Source organism: Aquila chrysaetos, chromosome 1 (assembly GCF_900496995.4).
Source record: "Aquila chrysaetos chrysaetos chromosome 1, bAquChr1.4, whole genome shotgun sequence".
NCBI classification, from domain to species: domain Eukaryota; kingdom Metazoa; phylum Chordata; class Aves; order Accipitriformes; family Accipitridae; genus Aquila; species Aquila chrysaetos.
This window is the reverse complement of record NC_044004.1, coordinates 79,318,346-79,340,988: the sequence shown is the minus strand read 5'-3', so window position 1 is coordinate 79,340,988 and position 22,643 is coordinate 79,318,346. Positions and strand designations below refer to the sequence as shown.

General features: G+C 36.6%; 1 protein-coding gene across 2 annotated transcripts; it reads left to right on the top strand.

Annotated features, from left to right (window-relative positions):
- The first annotated feature begins 1,324 nt into the window (after nucleotides 1-1,324).
- Nucleotides 1,325-20,743, top strand: MYOZ2 (myozenin 2). Of its 2 annotated transcripts, XM_030025699.2 has the most exons (6): nucleotides 1,325-1,498; nucleotides 2,061-2,164; nucleotides 7,493-7,662; nucleotides 10,950-11,079; nucleotides 12,834-13,017; nucleotides 20,315-20,743. In XM_030025699.2, the coding sequence occupies exons 2-6, from the start codon at nucleotides 2,089-2,091 to the stop codon at nucleotides 20,544-20,546; spliced, it is 792 nt and encodes a 263-aa protein (XP_029881559.1). In that variant the 5' UTR covers nucleotides 1,325-1,498; nucleotides 2,061-2,088; the 3' UTR covers nucleotides 20,547-20,743. The 2 variants fall into 2 exon arrangements, with proteins under 2 accessions (XP_029881559.1, XP_029881568.1); XM_030025708.2 differs by lacking the exon at nucleotides 2,061-2,164 and having other exon boundaries at nucleotides 1,344-1,498.
- Nucleotides 20,744-22,643: the final 1,900 nt, after the last annotated feature.

Sequence of the window (22,643 nt, the reverse complement as noted above, 5' to 3'; positions counted from 1 at the left end):
ATTTAATTGACATTCTCTACTTCTTCACTAAAGTTATTAATGAAAATACTGAGTAGCATGAACCCTTGACAGACTCTCCTGCAATCCCACTTGAAAGCTTGGCAGTGAACCACTGAGAACAATCCTGGCCTTTAGTTGAATAGATAAGATTCAACAAAGACTTTGACCGTGCTCACTGGTACTGTTGAAAGTGGCTGATCCAAGCAAAAAAACTAGAAAAGTAACAGCAGTAGGCAAATTCTGATAGTGAGGATTCAAACTAACACCTCTTTGGGGCAGAGACATCTAGGTCTCAGAAAAATATTTTGCAAAGCTAAGCCTAGAAATAGAAAGCTTGAGGAAAAAATAATGCATTTTTTTGGTTGAACAGGCAGATTTTTAGGACATTGCATCAGGCACATCCATTTTATCTGTCTCAGAGTGCTTCTTGCTTGAAAAGTTATGCACATTGTGTGGATGTATTTTATTACTCTCCAGATTCCATTTACAGTCAGAATTCCTTTCTCCTGTCATATCAGGATCCAAGCAATTTTCTGATCAATCCTCCAAGCCAAACAAGACTATAATTTTCCATAAGAACAAGAAACTTCCTAGAACAAACCCAAAACCGAATCAGAAATACAAAAACTTGATCTTGCTTTTCCTGCCCCATAATTCAGCTAGCTGCATTCAGACAGGAGGGTAAGGGGGGAATGCTTCCTTCTGCCACTGTTTCTTTCTGTCCAAAGTTGGTTGCTGTCATGAAATATTTCTTTGATAAACTGATACAACAGTATCCTGGAATGCTGAATATTACTAAGCTTCAAATTACTGCAGGTTTCTGCTCCTAATGCACAAAGAAAATTAAGAGATTTTGAATAACAGTTTCCGAGGTGTGCGCTTGTTGAGCAATTACTCCCTACCACATATAATACTGAAAAATTTCTCATTTCTTTTTCAGAACAGACTTTGTATATCAGCCATCTGCCACTGGCTTTAGCCATCAGCCACTATTGAAGCATGGTTTCATCTTTCACTAAAGGATTAGTCCATGCCATTCTCATCTGATATAGTCTTGCCCATCCATATATTTAACACCTTATTTTTAAATGTCTCTTTCCTGGTTATAACATGGAGATTATTATTCTCAGAGGTGATGAGGAGATGATCTGTATGAGTATGAGGGGAGCATTCCATTAAATCTTCCAATAAGCTGTGAAAGGGATATAAACTGTCTTTGTTGTGGGTGCAGTTGAATCTTTTCTGTTCTCTTCTTTCGCCAGGAAGATATGAGTGGCTGGAGTGTTTGATTCTATATATAACTGGTTGATGTCAGCTGGATGCCAATCCCTTTGAAGAGGATCAGCCCCCAGTTTGTCTCGGTACTAGGTACCATGCAGATCCAAGCACAAGGGTAGAAACCATCCTGGACCAGGCAGGTCATCCCCATATATAACTAACTCCTGAAGCTTCAACTAAAGGGTTGAGATCGCTTTTTTCTGCACAACAAAACAGTAGGGTAAGTGTATTGTTTCCTGAAATATTTTGATGACATTGTCTGTCCTACAAACTGTCGTATAAAAGACATTTATGTAACCTCTTGACTCTGCAATTAAAAAGATGTTTATTTTTTTACTTAGTCAGAAATGCACTTTCTTTAAAGATGCCAGAGCATCTCATTTAGTTCCTCAAATTCTTTATTAGATTAAGAAATGTCAAAATGTAACATTTATGAAAGCATAAGCCAAGATGTAATTAAAATATCAGTTATGAATTTACATCTTTTAATATACTGTGTAGATGTGAGAAGGCCTAGACCACTGACACTGATTTTGCTGCAGAATTTATGCAGCCAACTCAAAAGTCCATTCCTTCAAATCTTCTATCCATCAGAACATGTCCTAGCATCTGTCTGCAAGCAAGAACTGCCAGTGCATTTTGGACAATTAAAAGTGCAGTATTCCTAAATCAGAAATAACTAACTTCACTATTCAGCCATCCTAAACAGGCTATTAGAAATTAAAGTTGGCTGAATTGTGCAAGCTGGCTCAACAATGTAAAAATGTGTTGTTTTTTTTCAGCAAGGAAAAATCGTATCAGAAAATCACAATGTTATCACATTCTGCCATGGTCAAAGAGAGGAAACAACAAGCATCAGCCATTATGGATGAAATACACAGAAATGGTATAGCGTTGAACCCAGCTTACTGTATATGCAATGTCCTCTAGCCCTCCCTAATATATTTTTTTTAATCATAGAGTTTAACTCTCTTACAGCTTTGTCTCTGGGTGTTTTGCCATAAATAATCTTGTGGGAGTATCATGCTGCCTATGGTAACTAATCCTTTTGTAGTTGCCTCTTTTCATTTGAAAGCTATTTTCAGATGAACAACTGCTGTGGAGGAATGAAGTAATCTAACAGCTGATGTACATTCTGCTAGGATAGCCTTTCAGAATATTATTTGGGGTTAATAACATTACTTAATTCCATTTTAAAAGGCTATCATGTAAGAAACATGCTGATCTGTATCCTCTTTTTTTGCTCTGTTTCACTCTGCTTTTTTATATGAATGATAAAAAATTTTGAAACAAATCCTTACATCTCTGTTCCTTCCTCTCAATCTCTGTAACTAACAAATTTTACTAGCATTTGGCAATTCTCTTTAATGCACAGCCACCAATTAATCTTATATGAAGAAATTTTACTTTTCTGTTGTTGCACTGATGAAAATGCAGACACTTATGAGAAGGTAGTTTGATTTTCTAAAACAAGTTCTTAAAATTACACTTCTAGTGTGACACCCACCATAAGAAGCAATTAACTCAGCTAGGAATACAAATCTGCTTGGCCTTCATTAGGTATGTGCTGGATGCTTTTGGAGATCCTTCCAATCCTCCCCATGAAGCCTTTTTTACCATCTACATAAAAGATAAATTTTTTAAAAGTTATAAGCACCCCACAAGCCTCACCGAAAAAAAAGGGAGCACCATTAATATTTAGAATTTATGAAAATTATACCACTCACATAGGATAAAACACTGATCATTAAATTCCAGTATTGAAAATCTTTCTTGTGGGCTTTTGCTCTAAAGAATTTCGGGATGGTTTCCGTACTCACTCACTGACCACTGCGATTGCATGAAGAGTAGGACAAGAGACATAAGGTTTTCAGAAAAAGAAGCTACGAGTTTCAGTGCCTGGTCCTAGTCCTTCTGAGATTTCCATAGTTTTTTTCTGTAATTTCTATTCCTAACCAAATACTTCTTTCCTCTTTCCATTCTCCACTGAACACACACTTAAGTCAGACTGCCCTTACAGATTTCATTACAACTCCATTTTTTTTTGGTGTTGTAAACACAAGTACTATATGTGCCTGAAATAAATAGCCTATAAGCTCTTCAGGGCAAAACCACAAAAAGTCTTTCATATGTTTGCTTGGAACCAGGCATTTCACATGGTAAATGTTGCTACTATTCATAGCAATACTAATAAATCTACCATACAGTCCTTGAAATCATTGGCGTTATTGGATAATCTGTGCTGATGCTTGGCATTTGCCTCACATAAGCTGTCCCTTTTTATTATTTACGTATTATCAGATTTGCTGTCAAGTTTAGATTCATACACATAGACATGACAGCTTATCCTACAAGATATGCTGTGGCATGTGGCCACTGAAGGCGATACTAACTCTTTAAGTGTACGTTCTACATTTGCATCTTCTTTGGATGCGTGGGATATTTAAATGCTGAAAACAATATGAAATTCCGTGAAATGGGTGTGATAAAAGTCTGAAATTTATAACTGTACAAGCTCAGTGAAGCCAGTTAAGAAACAGAAGGATAACCAAAGCTGTAATCACACAAAGTATCTGCTAGTTCTTTGGGACCAAATCTGAACAATTCTTGGAAAAATCAAGGAGAAATCTGTTTTTTAAATGGCTAGATTCAGCTCTATTAATTTTTGACATTTTATTTTTCCCCTAACTGTTAATTCAACAAGCTTAGCCTGAGATCTGGAAGGTGAATTGCTGTCTTTCTGGGTTTCGCACCCCTATTAGTAATGATGGTCCTGCGCCTGGTAATTATATAAAAATTAAATATACTGTTTCAGCCAGTCTCACAGACCTACGAAACTCTCCACTGTTAACAGAGGTAAACAGTAACAAAAGATTCTGTTTATTCCAAGCCCCAGTAGCTTGGAATGACACAGAAAGCATACCTACTGCATTTTTATTTCAGCCCCTTTTTATTATAATGCTTTCAGGTAAACAGTGAATATCAAATTCTTTGTTAAAAGATATTCATAGCAGAAACAGTTGTTGATAAAATACAAAATCAGCCAAGTTTTTACCAGTGTCTCAAAGATTACCAATCTCTGGGCAAGACTGGTAATGACTGAAAGTCCACATCTTCTGTTGGTTTGTGGGACATGACTTTGTATTTTAGAGAAGTTTGACACGTCATAAAAAGCTGCAGGAACAGACACTAACTCTAAGCCCCCTTACGGTCTCAGAAGAGAGACTGTAGTATTAAATCAGCGTGTGGGTATAGTGACCTCCCCAAGCCCTTGGTTTTTCACTAGCAGACTTGGACTTATCATAGCATTTCTAAGGCTACTTGATAGAGTAGTACGTGTATGTAAATACATGTGTTTAAGGAAGCCCTTGGAGTTCATCAGGTTAGCCTACCACTAGACTTAAATCTCATGTCCAGTTCTATACTATTTCTTAAATGCATTCTTCAGTAGCTACATGATTAACTATCTTTCATGATATAGTTAAAAAAATCTTATTTCTGATACTACAACAAACATACTATCATTATTAAAATTTAGAATCCAGATTAAGGTATTTAGAAGATTGTAAACTGCAGGATTAAAGGGGGATTAGGCAGTGAATGCAGGAGGAACTATATAAATCATATTTAAATACAGTCTGTCATGATTTTAAGTGCAGGACAGGAAGGACTTGGCAGGAACAAATTAAGAAATGAAGCTAAAAGGTTAAGATTAGGATTAAACTATGAATTAAACTTCCAGTATTAATTTACAATGTCCATTTATGACATTGATGTTCTCTTCCTATCATCCTCTAAATGTCCTCTTTTACTCATTCTTCATCACCTTTTCTGCACTGACACTGAAACAATCCTTAGACACATCATAAAACTAGACAGATGATTAGATTTTAGTTGGCAAGGGATTCAAATGAACTTCACACTTATGTTTTTGGGATGCTGCCTGGATACACAATAGTACACAACTGTGGGTTACAAAGTACTTTGGAGCCTTCAGTTAACATTAACAAGAATAGGGGTATGTAAGGGAACAGCAAGGCCCAAAATAGATAACATCCAGCGTGTCCCAGAAGAATACTGAGCGGTTTGGACAGAGAACTGCAATCACCTTGGCACCTCAGTCTCTGAGGATGTACATACTACCGACTCTGTGTACAAAGAAGAAAAGCTTTTTCTATAGGAAAATGGTGCTGATTTGAAGGGTAAATTTCTTACTCCTTACTAGTAAAAAACCATCCAACAGTCCATACCTGTACAGTAATCTTGATAAATGATAAAATCAAAATATGACTTGTGGGTCAAAATTTCAGGCCACAGGCCAATAACCAGTGCACTTAACCACAGAGCCAAAAACCCACCACTATCTGTCACTGATATGGCTACATTGGGCAAGCTGAGTCATTTTCTTCCATGTTAAGAACTCTGTTTTGTAGTTACCTCCTAAATAACAGAAGGTTGTTAGGATTCTTTGTGCATACTATTTTTAAAGCAGAAGTGCATGCTCCAACTCACAATACATTTAGCTTGCTCTCGCTCCAGTTAAATCTATTGTAAACGTTCAGTTGAAATCAGTATGAACAGAAGTGGATGAACAGTGATGCACTCCAGGGCCCACAAACTTGTTTGATTTACTACATGGAAAACTCTTGTATATACATCTTCGGCTAAATATTTAATATACCTGTCTCAATTAAGTTTTCCTATATGTCAGCAGATCACATTGGTTTTCCAACATAAAGTTACTAGGAGACATATGCCATGTTGAACATGCCATTTACTCAAAATGACACCCTGCATATGCAATATTAACTTTGACATTAGGTACCTTTTGCAGTTAATTAATTTGTAATGTTAATTTTAAATTGGGCTTCCTGTGTGCTCACTTGGGAAGCAAGATACAGTGTCTTACATATAATTTGCTTTCATTTCATTTTAATACATTAAAATATATGTCAAAGTTCAGAATTTTAAATCCTGTAGACCATAAGAATAGGTGAAGAATAGAATGTCTTATTATTAAAGAAATGACAGAATGTGACTTTGAATAAGTGGATCAAAGAAACATACTAGACCATTGATATAATCCTCAAAGCACACTGCATCTTCCTATTTTTCTTCCTGAAGTTTATGAACAACTGAGGAGAACAATTTCAATTAATAAAATGATAAATATTAAAATAAAAGAAAATAAGTTTGTTCAGTGTTGAAGTTACTGTATTCTGAGGTTTAAGCTTTATCTATAGGTTGAGGTCATCTGGTGAGAGAGTTCAGTCACGAAGCAACAGCTTGCTCATTGCTACCAGCATCCCAGTTTCCAGAACATTAACATGAAGATGACCAGCAGAGTTTCTGATATTCAGAGTTCTCCATTTACAGACCCAATTGATCTCCCCTTCCCCTGCTTATGCATGTTCATTTTCAAATCCCCCAGGATTTGGTGACCCAGGAGGTCACTAAAGACAAAGAAGGAATTTTTCCCAACTAGCAAATAAAGTAATACTGCATCTAGTAATTCAGTTTCCTCTTAGAAAGAATGAAAAAGAAAATGTTCTAAATGTATCAATTCCTAGAAGGATATTGTAATTCCTTGTTAGGGCTCTCATTTTCAATACCTTGAGCTTTATTTTGAAAGCTTCTTTAAAAATAGTTTAAAAATACTATTTAATAGAGACTTTCTAAAGCAAACTTTTCTTTAAGTACAAAACTTGCCCTGGATTTCAAAAGCAAACAGAATATTAAAGAATAATTGAAAATAAAATGTTTATAAGCAATAAGAAGCTGGTAGGTATGTTTAAAAGGGGTTACCTGCTCATCTATCCAATGCAGGACACAGAAAGTTAACTGAAGGTTTGATGTGGGAACCCTGGGATCAGATGGAATTTTGTTCCTCTTTCAGCAGAAGCCAGTTTTCACTAGTCTGCTATTAAGATGGCGTATAGGACATTCTAGACCTGATTTTGATAACAGCTGAATGCCATTCAACTGAAGTAAATTTCCAGCTTGAGGTGCTTAGCATCTTCAAAAAAACAGGTTTGTGGTGTTCAAAACTCTGCTCCAAAATTTTGGAAGAATGATTAATTTCACTAACACTATATGAAGCTATGCTATGTGTTAGATAAGTATGTATTAACATGTTGTTGGATTTCAGGTGTAAGGTATGCAATATCAGGCATTTAAGAAAAACAGAGGTATGTATTTATCCATTGTATTGCAGTCTCACCCAGCTTAAACCTTGGAAAAAAGGTCAGCACCCCCAGAGATATCATGGTAGAGGAACTATCAACACTCAGCAACAGAGGTGCAAGACTCTTCAAGAGACGTCAGCGGCGATCTGACAAATACACATACGAAAATTATCATTACGTAGCAAACAAGCCAAGAAATGTGAGTATTTTGTAATGACTTATTAATGAAAAACAATGAGACTAGCTTGGGTTCCCTTGGTGCTCATGATACACATTGTGCATGATTTATTTGTAGTTTCAGGAAGAATAAAAGCAAAATCCTGTACTAGAATGAGGCTAACATGAAATCAGCCATTTGTATTTTATTGAGCTCCTATACACAAATAAAAATCTGAACACTGTAATACTTAAGGACATCAGATTCAAAACATTCTCATTCAAATCTAATTCAGGTTACTAGCGATCAGAGTTCTTATCCTGTAATAATTGGCTCATTGACTATTGAAAATTAACTAGTTAATTTCAAAATTAACTTGTTAATGGTATTCCAAAGGTTGGAAGAAATGAGTCTGCTTCATGCAACCAGTAAGTATTTTTATGAAAATTGGTTGGTGGTCTCCACGTGGTTCCCAAGCAGCAAAATGACTCTCACAACTGGTACTAATACACTTCAGGCCTGCCTGTCTCAACAGGGAGAAAAAGGATGGAGCTTGTCACTGAAAGACAATTATTCTTCGAACTAGTCCTTCAGGAATTGGGTTAAAGCATTAGTGATATCCTGGGAATCCTCACGGCAGGAACTAAATGCACCTGCCATTTGTCACATCTGTGTCCTTTGCAAAATATTTAAACCTTTTGCTTAACCTCTGAAAATAGGGACAACAACATTCATAAATTTTACCTAACTCTCCAATGTGCTGCAAGGTTTAATTATTTCAACATGAATACTCCATGCCCACTCTAATACAGCACGAAACCAGCCCCTCTAATTCCAGTACTGTAGTAAATTCTGCTTCTCAGTTACATGTATGCATGCTTGCTGATTTCAGATGCAAAGGTACATGACTAAAGAAGCAGAATTTGTCCCAGTACTTTTAAGCTGCTTTGAAGATGAAAAGAAATATGTGCTACAAAAGTTAATTATTATTAATTAACCTGGGAAATATTTTTTGTAGAATAGCAATTTTCTTTCCCTGAAGATTTTACAACTAATCATTGCATAGGTGGTCCTGTGATTGTGTTAGGATCCAGCCCCTACAGAATCCATACAAAGCCTTTGACTCAATTCTTCTTTAATCTTCACTTGGAATAAGAAAAATAGTAACTATATGTAATGTATTGTTGTGATATAATCTAAAGTTTGCATCGGTACAAATAGAAAACAATTAATTTATTAATCAGAACAGCAAAGCACCAAAGGGCTTACTCCTATTATGTTTAATTTTACTAAAGAAAATACACACACACTTGTAAATTAATCAGAAACCATAAAATGAATGCAACTTACAGACTCTAAGAAAACTTTATGTCTAGTTGGATCTCATAACAAGGCTTTGAGAGCAGACAATAAAAGACGCATTTGCAATTTATCATTGTCCATGCTAACCAAAATGTTGAGGGATCTCACAACAGTCCGAGAGGCGATTATTGGAGCTAAGTTCAATATTTCCAATATCACAGCTGAAATCTCTGAAATATTTTTGTTCCCTTCTTGAAGAAGATATTCTCTATGCTTTGTTGACTGTAAAGGTAAATGCATTTGTAATTCTGTGGCCTTTACATTTCCCACACAAAAAATTAACTTTACTCAGGAAAAAAAGTATGTCTTAATATCCCATGTTATAGAAGAAAAATTTTTACGTTTCTTTTTTTATGGTGCAGATATTCCAAACTTCTTTGGTCACTCACTAAACAGAAATTAAATTACACAGGGATCAAATGGGATCATGTTTGAGTTTTCATAAATCTGCCTTTTTAAAATAAATCTGCACAAAAGAAATCCCACATAAAAATCTGAATAACTGTAGTGAACACCCAAAACTATTATTAGAATACTATTATTTAGAAGTCCATATATGAATACTGTCCCCCCAATTTCTCCCTCTGTTGTGTGTTAGAAGCTACACAGATAAATTCTGAGCACAACACCATCAGTCTCCTCAGAATTTCTGTATCCAGTTCCATGCTTTTGCTACAAAGTCTAACAGATCAGTTCCCCTCCAGTCTACTTCTTCCCACAAAAACACATAGAGTACACATGCTGTAGTCAGTATGACATTCTGACATGTGAAAAAATTATGCCTTTTTGGTTTCTGTTCCGTTCACTTAAATGCCTATTTAGCCACCACTGGTGTTGTCTTCATCATCTTTATGATTCTGCCTGCCAAAATTAATCTTTCTAACATACTTCAGGATGGCTAGAAAACATTCTGCCTTGATCTTTTCTTTGTTTCAAGTTTAAACAAGTATTATTTGTTTGCTTTCCTACTTTAAGAAACTCTTACTCTGAAACAGTCTATATTTAAATTGCTTTTAGCCTGTGTGTCATAGCTAAAATAAGACACTGACTTCTTATGAGACTCTAATTCTATATTTATGCAACAATGATTAAGCCTTTGGATGTTTCCTTAGAACTGATGACCCAATAGGAGGGTGGAAAATAACAGCATATCATAAATCTCCGGAAAGTGACCTGTACTGAAGTTGTTATTTCTATTACAAATAAAGGAAAAGAAAATCCCAAACAAAAGCAATTCAACAAATGCAGTGAATTTTCAACTGATGTGGGAAGAGACCCTTTGAAGTATCAGTGCTTTGAAACTCAAACGGAGCAAACTTGCCAGATTTCTTGAATCTTTGGGTAGCAAGGGTGCTCTGTCTGGCACATAACAGCTTCTAGTGTCTAGTGATCCAGGGGACACATTTTATGGGACCCCTGCCAAAGTGACCAGATCTACTCTTTGCTGTGAACCACACAGCCCACATGCACAGGTAGATTTTGTGGTGATTGGTGTAAGCAGCAGATGGGATGAACTCTCTTCATAGACTGCATATCAATATTTAAATATCCCAAACTTAGGAAAAGGTCAGACAACTCAGCTGGATGGTTACAAGGCTTTAGGAGTCTTGACGTAGCTCACACCACCTCCAATCCGTTCAATAAAGCATTCACACACTTGTAAGACAGACATTTAAAATTGTGCTGGGATATCATTCTTAACACTGAAAAACTATTCATTTTTGCTTACATAGACAACGTAAGAGAGTTGTGAAACTACGTCATCTTCCAGCTAACAGCCAGAAAATCCTGGGGAGTGCTATCTAGCAAACAGGGTACCAAACAGCAGGACAGTATGCCTTTGGACAGTATACCCTGGGTCACAGGTCTGGGCTGTAAATTGGAGTATCACTCCAGCTCTCAACAGAGAATCACAGAGGCTTTTTTTGTCTGTGCTGTCAATGATATTTATTTCTATCTGAATGCAGCGTGGAGAGCCCATACAGAGCATTAAAATGGACGGCCTCAGTGTGGAAGGAATTCCCCAGCATGCCCCAATGACACCTCCTAATACACCCGATCCCCGGAGCCCACCGCATCCTGACAACATTGCCCCAGGTAATATGTGAGTTTGCAAACATTAAATCTATTTAGTACTCATTTCACAGCAGAGGAAGGACGTCTTTATAAAATAGTATCTTCAACAAGAATTTGTTAGTGGACTTACTATTAGGCATTGATAAATTTGAGTCAGATAACTAAGCAGAATCTCCCACAGAAATGGAAAGTGATGCTCTTCAGTTGCTTCTGTTAATTTTTAAGGATTTGATATGCCTTTTGTACTACTTGTCCCTAACCTGAAAACATACATTAATATCAAGGGAAACTGCTCCTATATTTACTGGTCTTATAAACACTGAGAAACAGATCCTCAGATTTAAAACCAGATAAATATACTGATTTTTCTTTGCCAAACTTTTGTTTCTAATATGCAATATACTGCTCAACAGTCTGAAAGTTATCAATTGTAGTTTAATTACCCATAAATGTAGATCTGAAGTCACTGTAAGTTTTGCTAGAAACCTTTACAGAGGAGTAACTTAAAAAGGAATTTGCCTCTGGCTGCATAAACTGTTCTTTTTTAAGTCCTTAACTGTGAGGGTACTGTTGTCTTTATTTAAAGCAGTGAGCTACAAGAAAGCCTTATTTTGTATTCTTTAAAGACTAGAGAAGGCTAATTTGTTTTAATTAATTTATTCAGTGATATAGCCCTTCTTCCTGGTTATGAATTATCCATGAGCAGACTGTGTTTTTTACAAATTCATTCTTTGTTCAGAATTACTCAATGCATGTTTTGTGCAGACCTCTTCTAGTCTACGTAAACTAGGTCAATGCTACTCTGTTAGTGACTGCTAAGACTGTGCATCCAGTGGTCAAATACAATGCGAACAGAGGTAATTTCCATTGCTAAGACATGATAGAAATCTTCAAGCCTTTCTTTAGGCAAAAAAGGTCTGGCAAAAGGAGTAGATATTAAACCACAGAGGGGTTTTTTTAGGCTTATAGAAGGAAACAGCATTAATTTCAAGAGCTAGAGGTAGTGGGAAGGTAAAAGGGTAGAATAGATTTCCCTTGTTTTTCAAATAAATAGTATAACTCATGTAATTGGAAAATCCCTTGCTGGTTTCAATTCTTCAAATTGTATATTGAGGTCTGGCTCCCCACCCCCATTTATTCCTGCCATATTGTACTGGGCTTTAGAAGAAATCAGACTGAATATGGAATTTATTTATTCAGTAAAATTCTGATCAGAGCCTGATCCTCAGATGATTATGCAGAGAAAACAACTGATTCTTCACTTTTTCAGATAATGAAAGGGACCAGAGAACCAAGTAGGTGGGACATTTTAAAACATCTAAGGCAGAGGCAAAGACAAAAACTCCACTATAATGGCTGGGATCCTAACTCCTTTTAACACTTTTGGAAAGTTTCACCCAAAGACTACAGAATTATCTTTGTTTTAACCAAAAGGCTGTTTTTAAAATCTTTTTGTTAATTCAGCCGAAGGGCTGTGTATCTATAGTCTGGTTTTAAACAAATGCTTATAATGATAGAAACAAATTTATATAAAACTAAAATAAACTTAGCCTCAAAAGAGGATGGAAGCCATTGGAACAGTTATCTAAAAGGCTACAAATTTCCCCTGCCAGCTTTCTGTTTCTGTGTAGCTTTGGCCAGGTGACTTGATCCAATTTTTCATTTTACCTAACTGTGAAACGATGGTATGTTACTTCTTAGTTACACAGGATGGTGGTAAGGAAGCAGAAAACACAAACTATTATTACAATGGTTTTGCCGTGATTGCCTTGCAGGATATTCTGGACCACTGAAAGAAATTCCTCCTGAAAAGTTCAACACTACTTCTGTGCCGAAGTATTATCAGTCTCCCTGGATAGAAGCCATTAGGGATGATCCAGAGCTGCTGGAAGCTTTATATCCTAAACTTTTTAAACCTGAAGCAAAGCCAGAACTGCCTGACTACAGGAGCTTTAACAGGTAATTCTAAATGGACACTGAATTTTACAGTGCAGAGAAAAACTACTATGAAATTAAACATTTCCACCAGCTGTAAAAAAACCCTACCACCTGCGTTTGCAAGTATATGCACGAACATGAACACGCACACAGATTACAAGTGGCAAACAAAGAGCATTAAGGAGGAAACTAGTCACTCTCCAAAGCATGGACCCCAAATTAAATTGTAGAACCAGGAATGTAAGGTGAATTGCTGAAACTATAGAAAGAAAGAAAGAAAGAAAGAAAAAGAAAGAAAGAAAGAAAGAAAAAGAAAGAAAGAAAGAAAGAAAGAAAGAAAGAAAGAAAGAAAGAAAGAAAGAAAGAAAGAAAGAAAGAATCAGAATCCAGTGTCCTCAATAAATGGGAAACGTGCTATAGCAATGCTTCAAACTCCTTTCAGTATTTCTGTTACTGACTTCAGCAGGTACGGGATCGTGAGATCTATCAGGGAACCTCTCAGTCAAAACTTTGTTCGTAAGCTGTATAATGCAAACCATTCTTTTTTGTTTGTTTTTTTTTAATACAACTCACGTGGCTTGTTTTTTAGGCAATGATAGTACAATGAACTTTATCCCTCAACCAATCCCTCATGCCAAATAGTTAGCAGACTGCATATTTTATTGCATTTAACATTTTTTATATCTTCAACAACCTTCACTAACAAATTAACAGATAAAATATTACAAGCAGACTTAAAAAACATTTAAAGTAGAATGGGATCTGAGAGTGAAATTATTTACATAGTAACTAGTATACTAAGGCTTTCAGTAGAACTTCTAGATATATGGACAATATTGGGTTTTGAACTATTCTGAAAGTTTTAAAATACATTCTTACTTCTGTCTTTTGCTTTCATTCATACCATTCACACTATCTTTATTTATTGAAGTTATGGACAACTTTTCTCTAAATAACCCCTGCTGAGTTCCAGACAGCTGAGCCAGACCAAAACCCTTCCTCAAAACACCAGACAGCAATCTATTGAAAAATAAAATGGCTCATGGCAGTATAAACTTAGAGAAAAATAGCACAAACATCACTTGTGTTCCTGCCATTGAGATGGGCCTCAACTGTGAGTGCAAGGACTAAAAAATTACACAATTCAGCATCAAAACTGGCACTGCAGACACTACACTAATTCTGATTTCCTAACAGCAATATACATCGCAATTTTAATAATTCAGTCTGTGTGGCACACTCTTCTCAAAAGATAGCAAATACAAGTGAGAGAGATGTGCCACAGCTGCTAACATTAGAACAGTAATAGCACAGTTATGTACTATTGTTATTGTAACTGAAAAAAGAAACAACCCAATGCCAAACCAACAAAAAACGCCAAAGATACATATACATGGATAGACAGAATCGGTTCTCCCTCTCACAAGTGAGATACTGAGCATGTGAGTCATTACTGTGAAAGACAGGATCAGACAGGGCACAGAAGCCCCATTAATACGGATATGTGTCTTGAGATGGTATCTGATGGCTTCTTTGTGGATTTTTAGCTGCTTTGTGGTCCCATCTTCTGTCAGTTGTCCTCTTTACAACACTAACTGTTTGGATTTCTTTCTATGGCAGAACTGTGGCTTACCACTGTCCGAATTTCTTGAACATATGTACTTTCATATAAGGGAAAGGTCAATATTCTCCCTTGTAATTGCCATAAAAACCTAAAACCTGGCACATAAATCCAGATCCAGACTGTGAAATTGTTAAATTCAAAACACAAGGCATACAAATATAATCCATGACAACTCTCCTTTTCATGGAAAAAATCCACATCCAGAAGAAAACAAAAGGATGCCTGGTGGACCTAGAAAAGCTGTTACATACAGTACACTCAGATTTATGTTTTCTAGCAAGAAGGAGTAGATCCAAAAATAAACTGAGAATTTGCAAAATTGAAATTCAAGATACTAGCCTGTTGGAGAGGATTTTACAGCCATGACTTAGGTGTCTACACTCAAAAATGCACAGGAGAGTGGGGTGTCTGATTATGGGATTTAAAACAGACAGCACACCGCATGCCAAGCTAACCAACAGACAACATTACAGAGAAGGCTAAATGTGACTTACATTTATTTGGTAAGGCCACCAGCACCTAATTCTGTCTGCCTATCTTCAGGTCAGGGCTAGATTAAGGTCTTCCTTTCCAGAAACAGAGCAGGGGTCACATGTGTTCTTTTAAAATTTGTATAGACAGTTAGGTTCATTTCTTTCAAAAGAGCATTTTCCTAGAACGTGGCCAGCCTGGATTTATTACTACAGGAATGTCAAACCCCGAGGAGAGGTGTAACAACCTAGTTTCTGGCTCTTCCATGGAAGAGGGGGGTACACTCTTCACTTCCCTTATTAAGACCTGTGCCATAGTACAGAAAATAATAAAACTCTTTGGGCTAGAAGGAATAAACATCTTTCTCTAACTGAACAATTAAGAAACTGACTTGGGGAAAGACAAACCTGGGCCTACATCTGAGTTCCCAGATCTTTCAATGCACTTTCTTTAATTACTGCTTACAGTAAATTAAGCAAACAGATTTAGGAGCAGAAAACAGGACCTACACTTCTCTGCTGTTAGTTATGTGGCCTGATGTCTAGGCTAAGAGTTCTACTCTGTCTAATCCAAGTAATTTTTTATTTCTGGGTAGCATTTTTGCTGGAATACTGTATGTGAGCAGTGAGGTCCACTCTTATAAAGATATACCCTCAGACTGAAGAGAATCCAAATCTCTTGCAGAACAGCTCCAGTCACAGACATACTATTATTTGACACAGAGGGTCAACACTAACAGCCATGGATTTTGAGTGAAAGTGCCTTGATGTGCTATTTTGCTCAAAGCTTGCTGCAGCAGCATATTATGTGTGTTTTCAAGCACGAAAGTTTAGGCAAAGGATTATTAATTAGAGAACCACAGATGAGCTTTGGTGTAAGATAGGTGCAGCTGGCAGTGTAGCTAAGATAAAGGCAGATCTTAGCATTTGTGTAAAGAAAACATTAGGCATCTCAGGAATTTAGCAGCCTATGGGCTTTGCGCGTAAAGTATCCATATCTCTTTGGACTTCTGTGTCTTGATCCTACTAAGTCATTCTGTGCACCTAGGTCACAGCATCCTTGACTTCTTTAATTGCAGTCTTGGAGAGAAAGCAAACTATACTGTATTCAACAATTAAAGTGTGATATAATGGCACCGTTTTGTTACCAGTGAGGATATCAATCAAGACTTTCTATCATGCTCCATCATTCAATAAAGTGCAATTATGTTTTTTCTCCTGCAAAACACTGGTACAGTCATCATTAGTCAGGAAGGGCTGTGTTTAACAGTAAGTGTGATGCATAGGACTCCCAAAGGAAACAGGCCTGAGATTCTTCCCAGTTCATTCAGTGGTATCTGTTAAAATGACACTCAGACTTTACAGGACATATTCAGGTACCTTTCAGCTTTCCGTGTTACACAACAAACTGTAAAAGCAACACAACTTTAGCAGCTAGGGACGTCTGATGTGTTGGAACAGATGTACACATGCATGCCTTAAAAGTATATTCAGCACTAAACAGCATTCAGATTTTTTTTTTTCTGCTGCCAACAATGAAGAGGCGACTCCGGACACTGTAGCAGTGCAATTTTTATAATAGTAGCAAAATCAGAACTAAGGAATTCATAGAGGTATTAGTTGGGGTCTAGTATGCATTTTATGCTGCAGGGATCTTGCAATGCTGGCAGGCCAATGAAGGAAGAAGCGGTGGCAGCAAATGTCAAGCCCATTTGCCTTCTGAGGCAGGGCTTTCTGTGAGACACCCAGAAGTGGGTTCTGAGGATCTCTGAATAGACTGTTCAGACCAGGCTACCCTTCCTCCTCCTGGATGAAAATGAATCTGTGCTAGCAGACAAATACTTCAGAACAGAGCTATGCCATCTGATTTCTCTTGGAGATTAATTCCTATTAGGATTGAAGAACTATTTACTGGTGAAAAAATTTCTTGTCTCTTACCAGTGTGGAAGCACCTAGTAATCATCTGTGGGAGTGACAGCATGAATCTACATTTGTTGAGGAGTTTGTAATAGTAGTTAAATTAGTACCTTTATTCCATCTGCTTTCTTGGAGCTGGATAAAATGTCAAAGGTAGGATTATGAGTAACATACAAAGCACTACATCTTACTCACATAAGTCAAGCAAGTCTGACTAGTTCTGCCTCTCCTACCAGATAAATTCTTGCTCAGCTTTCTCAATTCCCAAAGACTACTGTATCAAAAAGTCTACAGGAATCCAGTCCATCTGGACTGGGCTCTGTTGTTATTGATTAATGGATTCTGAACTCTATTGTAAAAATGCTGAGATCCAGAGCCTCAAAGGAATTTCCGGTGCTAACTTGAAATTATGTGAGATTAGTGGAAACTGGGTGTTTAGCCAGATCCTTAGCACCTAAATACCTCTGTGAAATTGGCATTAGCTCTTGCACTAAGCTACCATGAACATCTGAGCATTTTGTAGGGTCAGGTCCTTTGCTCCCATGTCTCCTTTTTGCACAGAATTAGCAATAAGCAGAATGTTCTGAGTCCCATTTTAAAATGTGAAACTCACATTTTTTGTAATTATGTAAGAGAAGGTGCTAATCCAATACAGTTAAAACATTTCTTCAGACTTTCCCAAATAATCAACTACAAGTAGTCTCCTATGTTGAGACAATATAATGTTCAATAAGAAAGACTGCAGGGAAAGAAAAAAAAAAGAAGCCCTGCTAAAACAACAGCTAAAAATAAACGTGGTTGTGCCTGCTATTGTTAAATCATGCACCTACTTTTTAGGAATATGCAAAGTGAATATTAAACGATCTCTTATAGTTCCTGGTGTCACTTCCTATGGCTCTGAACCAGCATATCCGCCCTTACTATGAGCAATGACTACTGGAATTTTTTTTACACATGAGTTTTAGGCTTCTACACAATGAATCAGTCCTCAAGTGATACAGTTGATGTGCACACAACAGGTCATTACAACACCATGTTGTCAGACAAGTTATTGCTCACAAAAATATACTGCTGCTGTAAAGGAAAATTAACATCTATTAGCCAATTACTGTACTCTCCATTATGTCCATCATCACATGCTTCTGCCTAGCATGCAGGAATGCATAATTCTCTGAGGCCAGACTGTATAGCAACTACATGGGGTTTTTTTCCCCACAAAAAGTATTTGAATTTCCACAGAACACCCTCATGTTTCTGTTACCTACAGAAACATGCTGTATTTAAAAACCCAAAAATACTACAAAGAGAAAGTTTTACTCTATAGAATTGTTTTGCATTTTATACAGTTATTATTGTTCTGTTCATATTGATTATCCTTTTAATTTACATATTGATGAGAATGAAATATTACAACAATGTGATAATGTGTATCTTAATTAGAGCAGCAATTAAAACAATCTTTATTATCCTGTAAGATGCAGATCACTAGATTCACTCTGTGCCAATTACCAAGCAATTATTTTTAATCAGTATCATACGGTATCCAATTTGACATTGTGACCTAGAAGACAGTTTCACAAGAAAAGCTTGATACCACAGGCAGTTGTATAAAGAACTTCCTTTGACCTCAAGAGAGTTTAATGCCTGGACTGGCTGCTGCTGCAAAATCTTGTCTTATCTTCATTTGAGAAACAGTTTTAGAGCTTAATCCAAAGCAGCGCTTTTCTCTCAATAAGTGTGCACCCCCAGAACTTTCATGATTTTTTATATCTTACAGGACTGACCCTTTGGAGTTAACACCATCCCCTTCAACAAATGCTGTCTGTACTGAAATTCAGTGAAATATCTGTGTAATGACACAATAGTACCATTTCTTTTAGGTCACAGATTAATTTTTCTGAATTAATCTCTTTTTTTTTTTGTGTATGCGTACTTAATTCTCCCTAGGTTTTGTTTTATCTATAGTTACCTTGCTGAAAATCCTAGTCAGATATTCAAGTGATCTCTTTTAGTTCCTGTTGGTATTAATTTCTCTGGGCTTCTGCTATAATACCTGGAGCCACCGGAAATATATTCCAGCAGATCTGTTGTTTTGTATCAAACACACAAAACCTACCAAGGCTGGTGAAATTCCATTTCAAAAAAATTCATTTTTGCATGCCACTATGTATCTAGCTTTGCAGAAATCAGGTGCTCATGTGTAGCTGAAAAATCTGACACTCTTAACTGGCCAAAATATACCCCAGCAAAGTTATGCAGCTGATCAAAATGCAGAGCACATATAATAGTCTGTTTGGTCACGTTTCCTTATACAAAAGAGTCTGGAAAAAGTGACAAAAAAACTCGGGGGGGGTGGGGTTCAACCTAGAAACCTGCAAATATAGAAGAATCATGGGAGGTATTTGGAAATACTGTTGTTTTAAAATATTTGCAAATGTATGTAACAGTCAGTTCCTGCTTAGTATTTCTTATCTTTTAGTTTCTCAGGCTTATCGCCTGGGGGAACATTTACATTTAAATAACATCAGAAATACTGGCTGAAGACTAGGGGCCAATTTCAGCCAGTGTTTCAAGGCTTAGTTACATAAACATTTTCTTCAGAAACAAAGCTGGTGTAAGAAGTCCTCGCCCATTCCCCTCCTTTCCAGAGCCTGTTGTCTTTGGCTGTTCTTTTCTGCTTCACATTACACTTTACTGCCTCCTCACTTGTATTGCTACAATTGTTTGAGCATAATGATACAAACCAGATTGCTGAAATAATTGGGATTTTAACATGCTCTTTTGTTTTGAAGGGTCTTTGTTTAATCCAGAAGTGACCCAAGTTTATAGCACAACCCACATACACTCTTAACTGGTACAACAATATGGTTCTGAAATATAGTGTAGTGGGAGGAACAAGCAACTGGGGATAGGAGAAAATGGGGTGAGAACTGCCTAAACTAATTACCTGCTAGAAAGAATGTGTTGAACTGTTTTCAGATTTATCAACTTATCACCCACAAAATAAATTTAGTAACTGTGACTCACCAATGACAAGGTTTTCTTGCAACATCTTTTTCCCTTGGCTTTTCTGTCCATTTGAATTTTGAAGTCAGCTGAAGGCTTTATCTAAGGGAAAATAAGGCAGATCTTAGAGTTTGCCAGAAAAACAATTAGAATACTTTTCCCAAAAGCTTGAAATTGTAAGCAAGAAATTGTACCAAAACTGTATCATTAAAATAGCTTCTGTTCTTTTCAGCTCCTGGGAGGAAAAGAAAATAGGTATTTTTAAAATCGTATTTTACTTTTATTTCTCTAATATCTACAGAGTTGCCACTCCCTTTGGTGGTTTTGAGAGAGCATCAAAGCTGGTTAAATTCAAGGTACCAGATTTTAATCTACTGATGCTAAATGACCCCAGATTCATGATCCTTGCAAACCCTCTTGCTACCAGAAGATCCTTCAATAGGACTCCTAAAGGATGGACGTCTGAGAATATTCCTGTAGTGTTCATTCAGCCTTCGGATTCCAACACGGTTCCAGAAACAGAGGACCTGTGAGAGAAGCTGCACTTTACATCGTACAAAATGCTGAAAGCTGCACATCCATGTATTTTTGGTCCAAATATTACTAAAGGCTACTGACAAAATTTTTCCTTGGCAGCTGGAGTATAAGTAATAGTGTCTGATGCAGTGTCTCTTTTCTGGCACCTAGTTTCATCTGTAGACATAACATAAATAAAGTAATTTGGCAAATATGACTGAGATATTTTCTATTTGTGTTTACATGTTCTTCTTTTACTTTCTAAAATCTCTGCTCGTCACTTAAGAACAAGTGTATTAAGAAAAAATAAATGACACTACTATCCAGGGATTTGATTTGATAGGTATGCTGACCAATACCACAACAGTGCACTCAGTGCACTCCAACTACTGCCTGGTCAAGATAAGCTCTGACAAATCAACTTTTTTCCCAACCATGCTTTCAGCCAAAGTTAAGAATTTTGTCATTACTTCAGTGACAGCGAGTTTAGGCCGTTTTCCTCCCTTCTGACTCTTACTCAGCTTTAATTACGGACATCAATATCCACGTCAGCCAGATTTGTTTACAGAAAATGTAGTAAATTTGGCGATGACAAAGATTACATAGTGGTATGAAAAAGTACAGAGGTATTTCCTGGATAAGTCTACAATGTTTGTGTTAATCACAACTAAAAAACCCACCAATGACTTGTTATGTCAAACATACCAAATTAGTACCTCTGAGCTATGTTACCACAAATGCTTTTGTTACTAGAAAGAAATTTCATAGACCTTTTCCCCTATAGCCATAGTATGTACTTGGACATAAAAGCATGCGAGTTTTCTTGCTCTCGATAGGCTGGCAAGCTCTGACGTTTTAGAAATACAAGTATCAGACTCTTATTAAGCATCCATAACTACACAGGGGGCAGGCCAAAATCAGTAAGAGGGTGCTGGTTTTCAGTGTCATTTTTCACATTACAACTACATTCTAGTAAGAGCCAAGCATCTGTTTAATAATTGTTTGTTTCTAAATGCTTTCATGTTTGAGAAGTATCCAACATCTGCAGGTTGCATATTCTAATACACAGTTTAGTTTGTATGTGTTTTGAAACAGGATACTTCACTTCAACCAGTAGGCCACTCTCATGTACCCTAGATGCTTCTCCAGGGCATTATGGTCTCCAAGCATGGATGCAACGTCCAAGAGGTTTCTGGGTATCTCAGATACTAATTTTTTCTTTAAATCAGAGTATGCATAAAATTTTGCAAGCTCTATGGTAACATGTTAATCAAATTTTATCTCAAAATTAAACCCACAGAAGATGATGATGGTAAGCAAATAAAAAAATGTTTTTCCAGATATTTTCCTTATTAAGGGTGGCATTGAGCTACAAAAATGAATATTTCAGAAAGAATCTCAACATCTGAAGGAAAAAAATGGTAGAATGAGATTTAAAGCGGAAGGATGAACAAAAAGTTTTGGCTATATTTTTGTGGCTGAAATTTGTATCTGTAAAAATGGTTTCCACATTTCAAATCTGCCTTCAAGGCAAGTAGTTGGCAAAGGAAATTCTGTCATCTATTTTCTTTAATTTAGTTTGTCACACATACTGCACAAACAAATGTACAGGTCCTGAGCAAATTTATGAAAGAAAAAAAAAAATCAACCTCATTGACCAAGAACACTTTCCTAGCAAGGGATTAGTTTGGGGACCTTAACCATGCACATTGTACAACAATTATATGGACAATGACAAAAGTGTGAATTCTTCAAGGCTAAAAATGCAAAGGCTAAAGAAAAAAACTATAGTGAGGAGCAATGCAAACAACTTCTGGTGGAATTTGGTTTTTATGAGCCAGCATAAGCATTCATAAGCCAATTTAACAGAAATATGAGAAAATTGGTGCACAGCATATACACAGTGAGGACTGTGAAGAAAGGATATATCATTTTTATTGTATAGTCTGTAAAAATAACTTATACATGCAGAGCACCCCACCTTGCTTCTTACACAAGACACATAATGGTAACTTTACTTTGCTATACATCTATGGATCCACTGGCACAGACTGGGCTCAGGAGGCTTAAGATGTTTGAGAAGTACTGAGCCTCCTATGCATGTGTTCAATTGA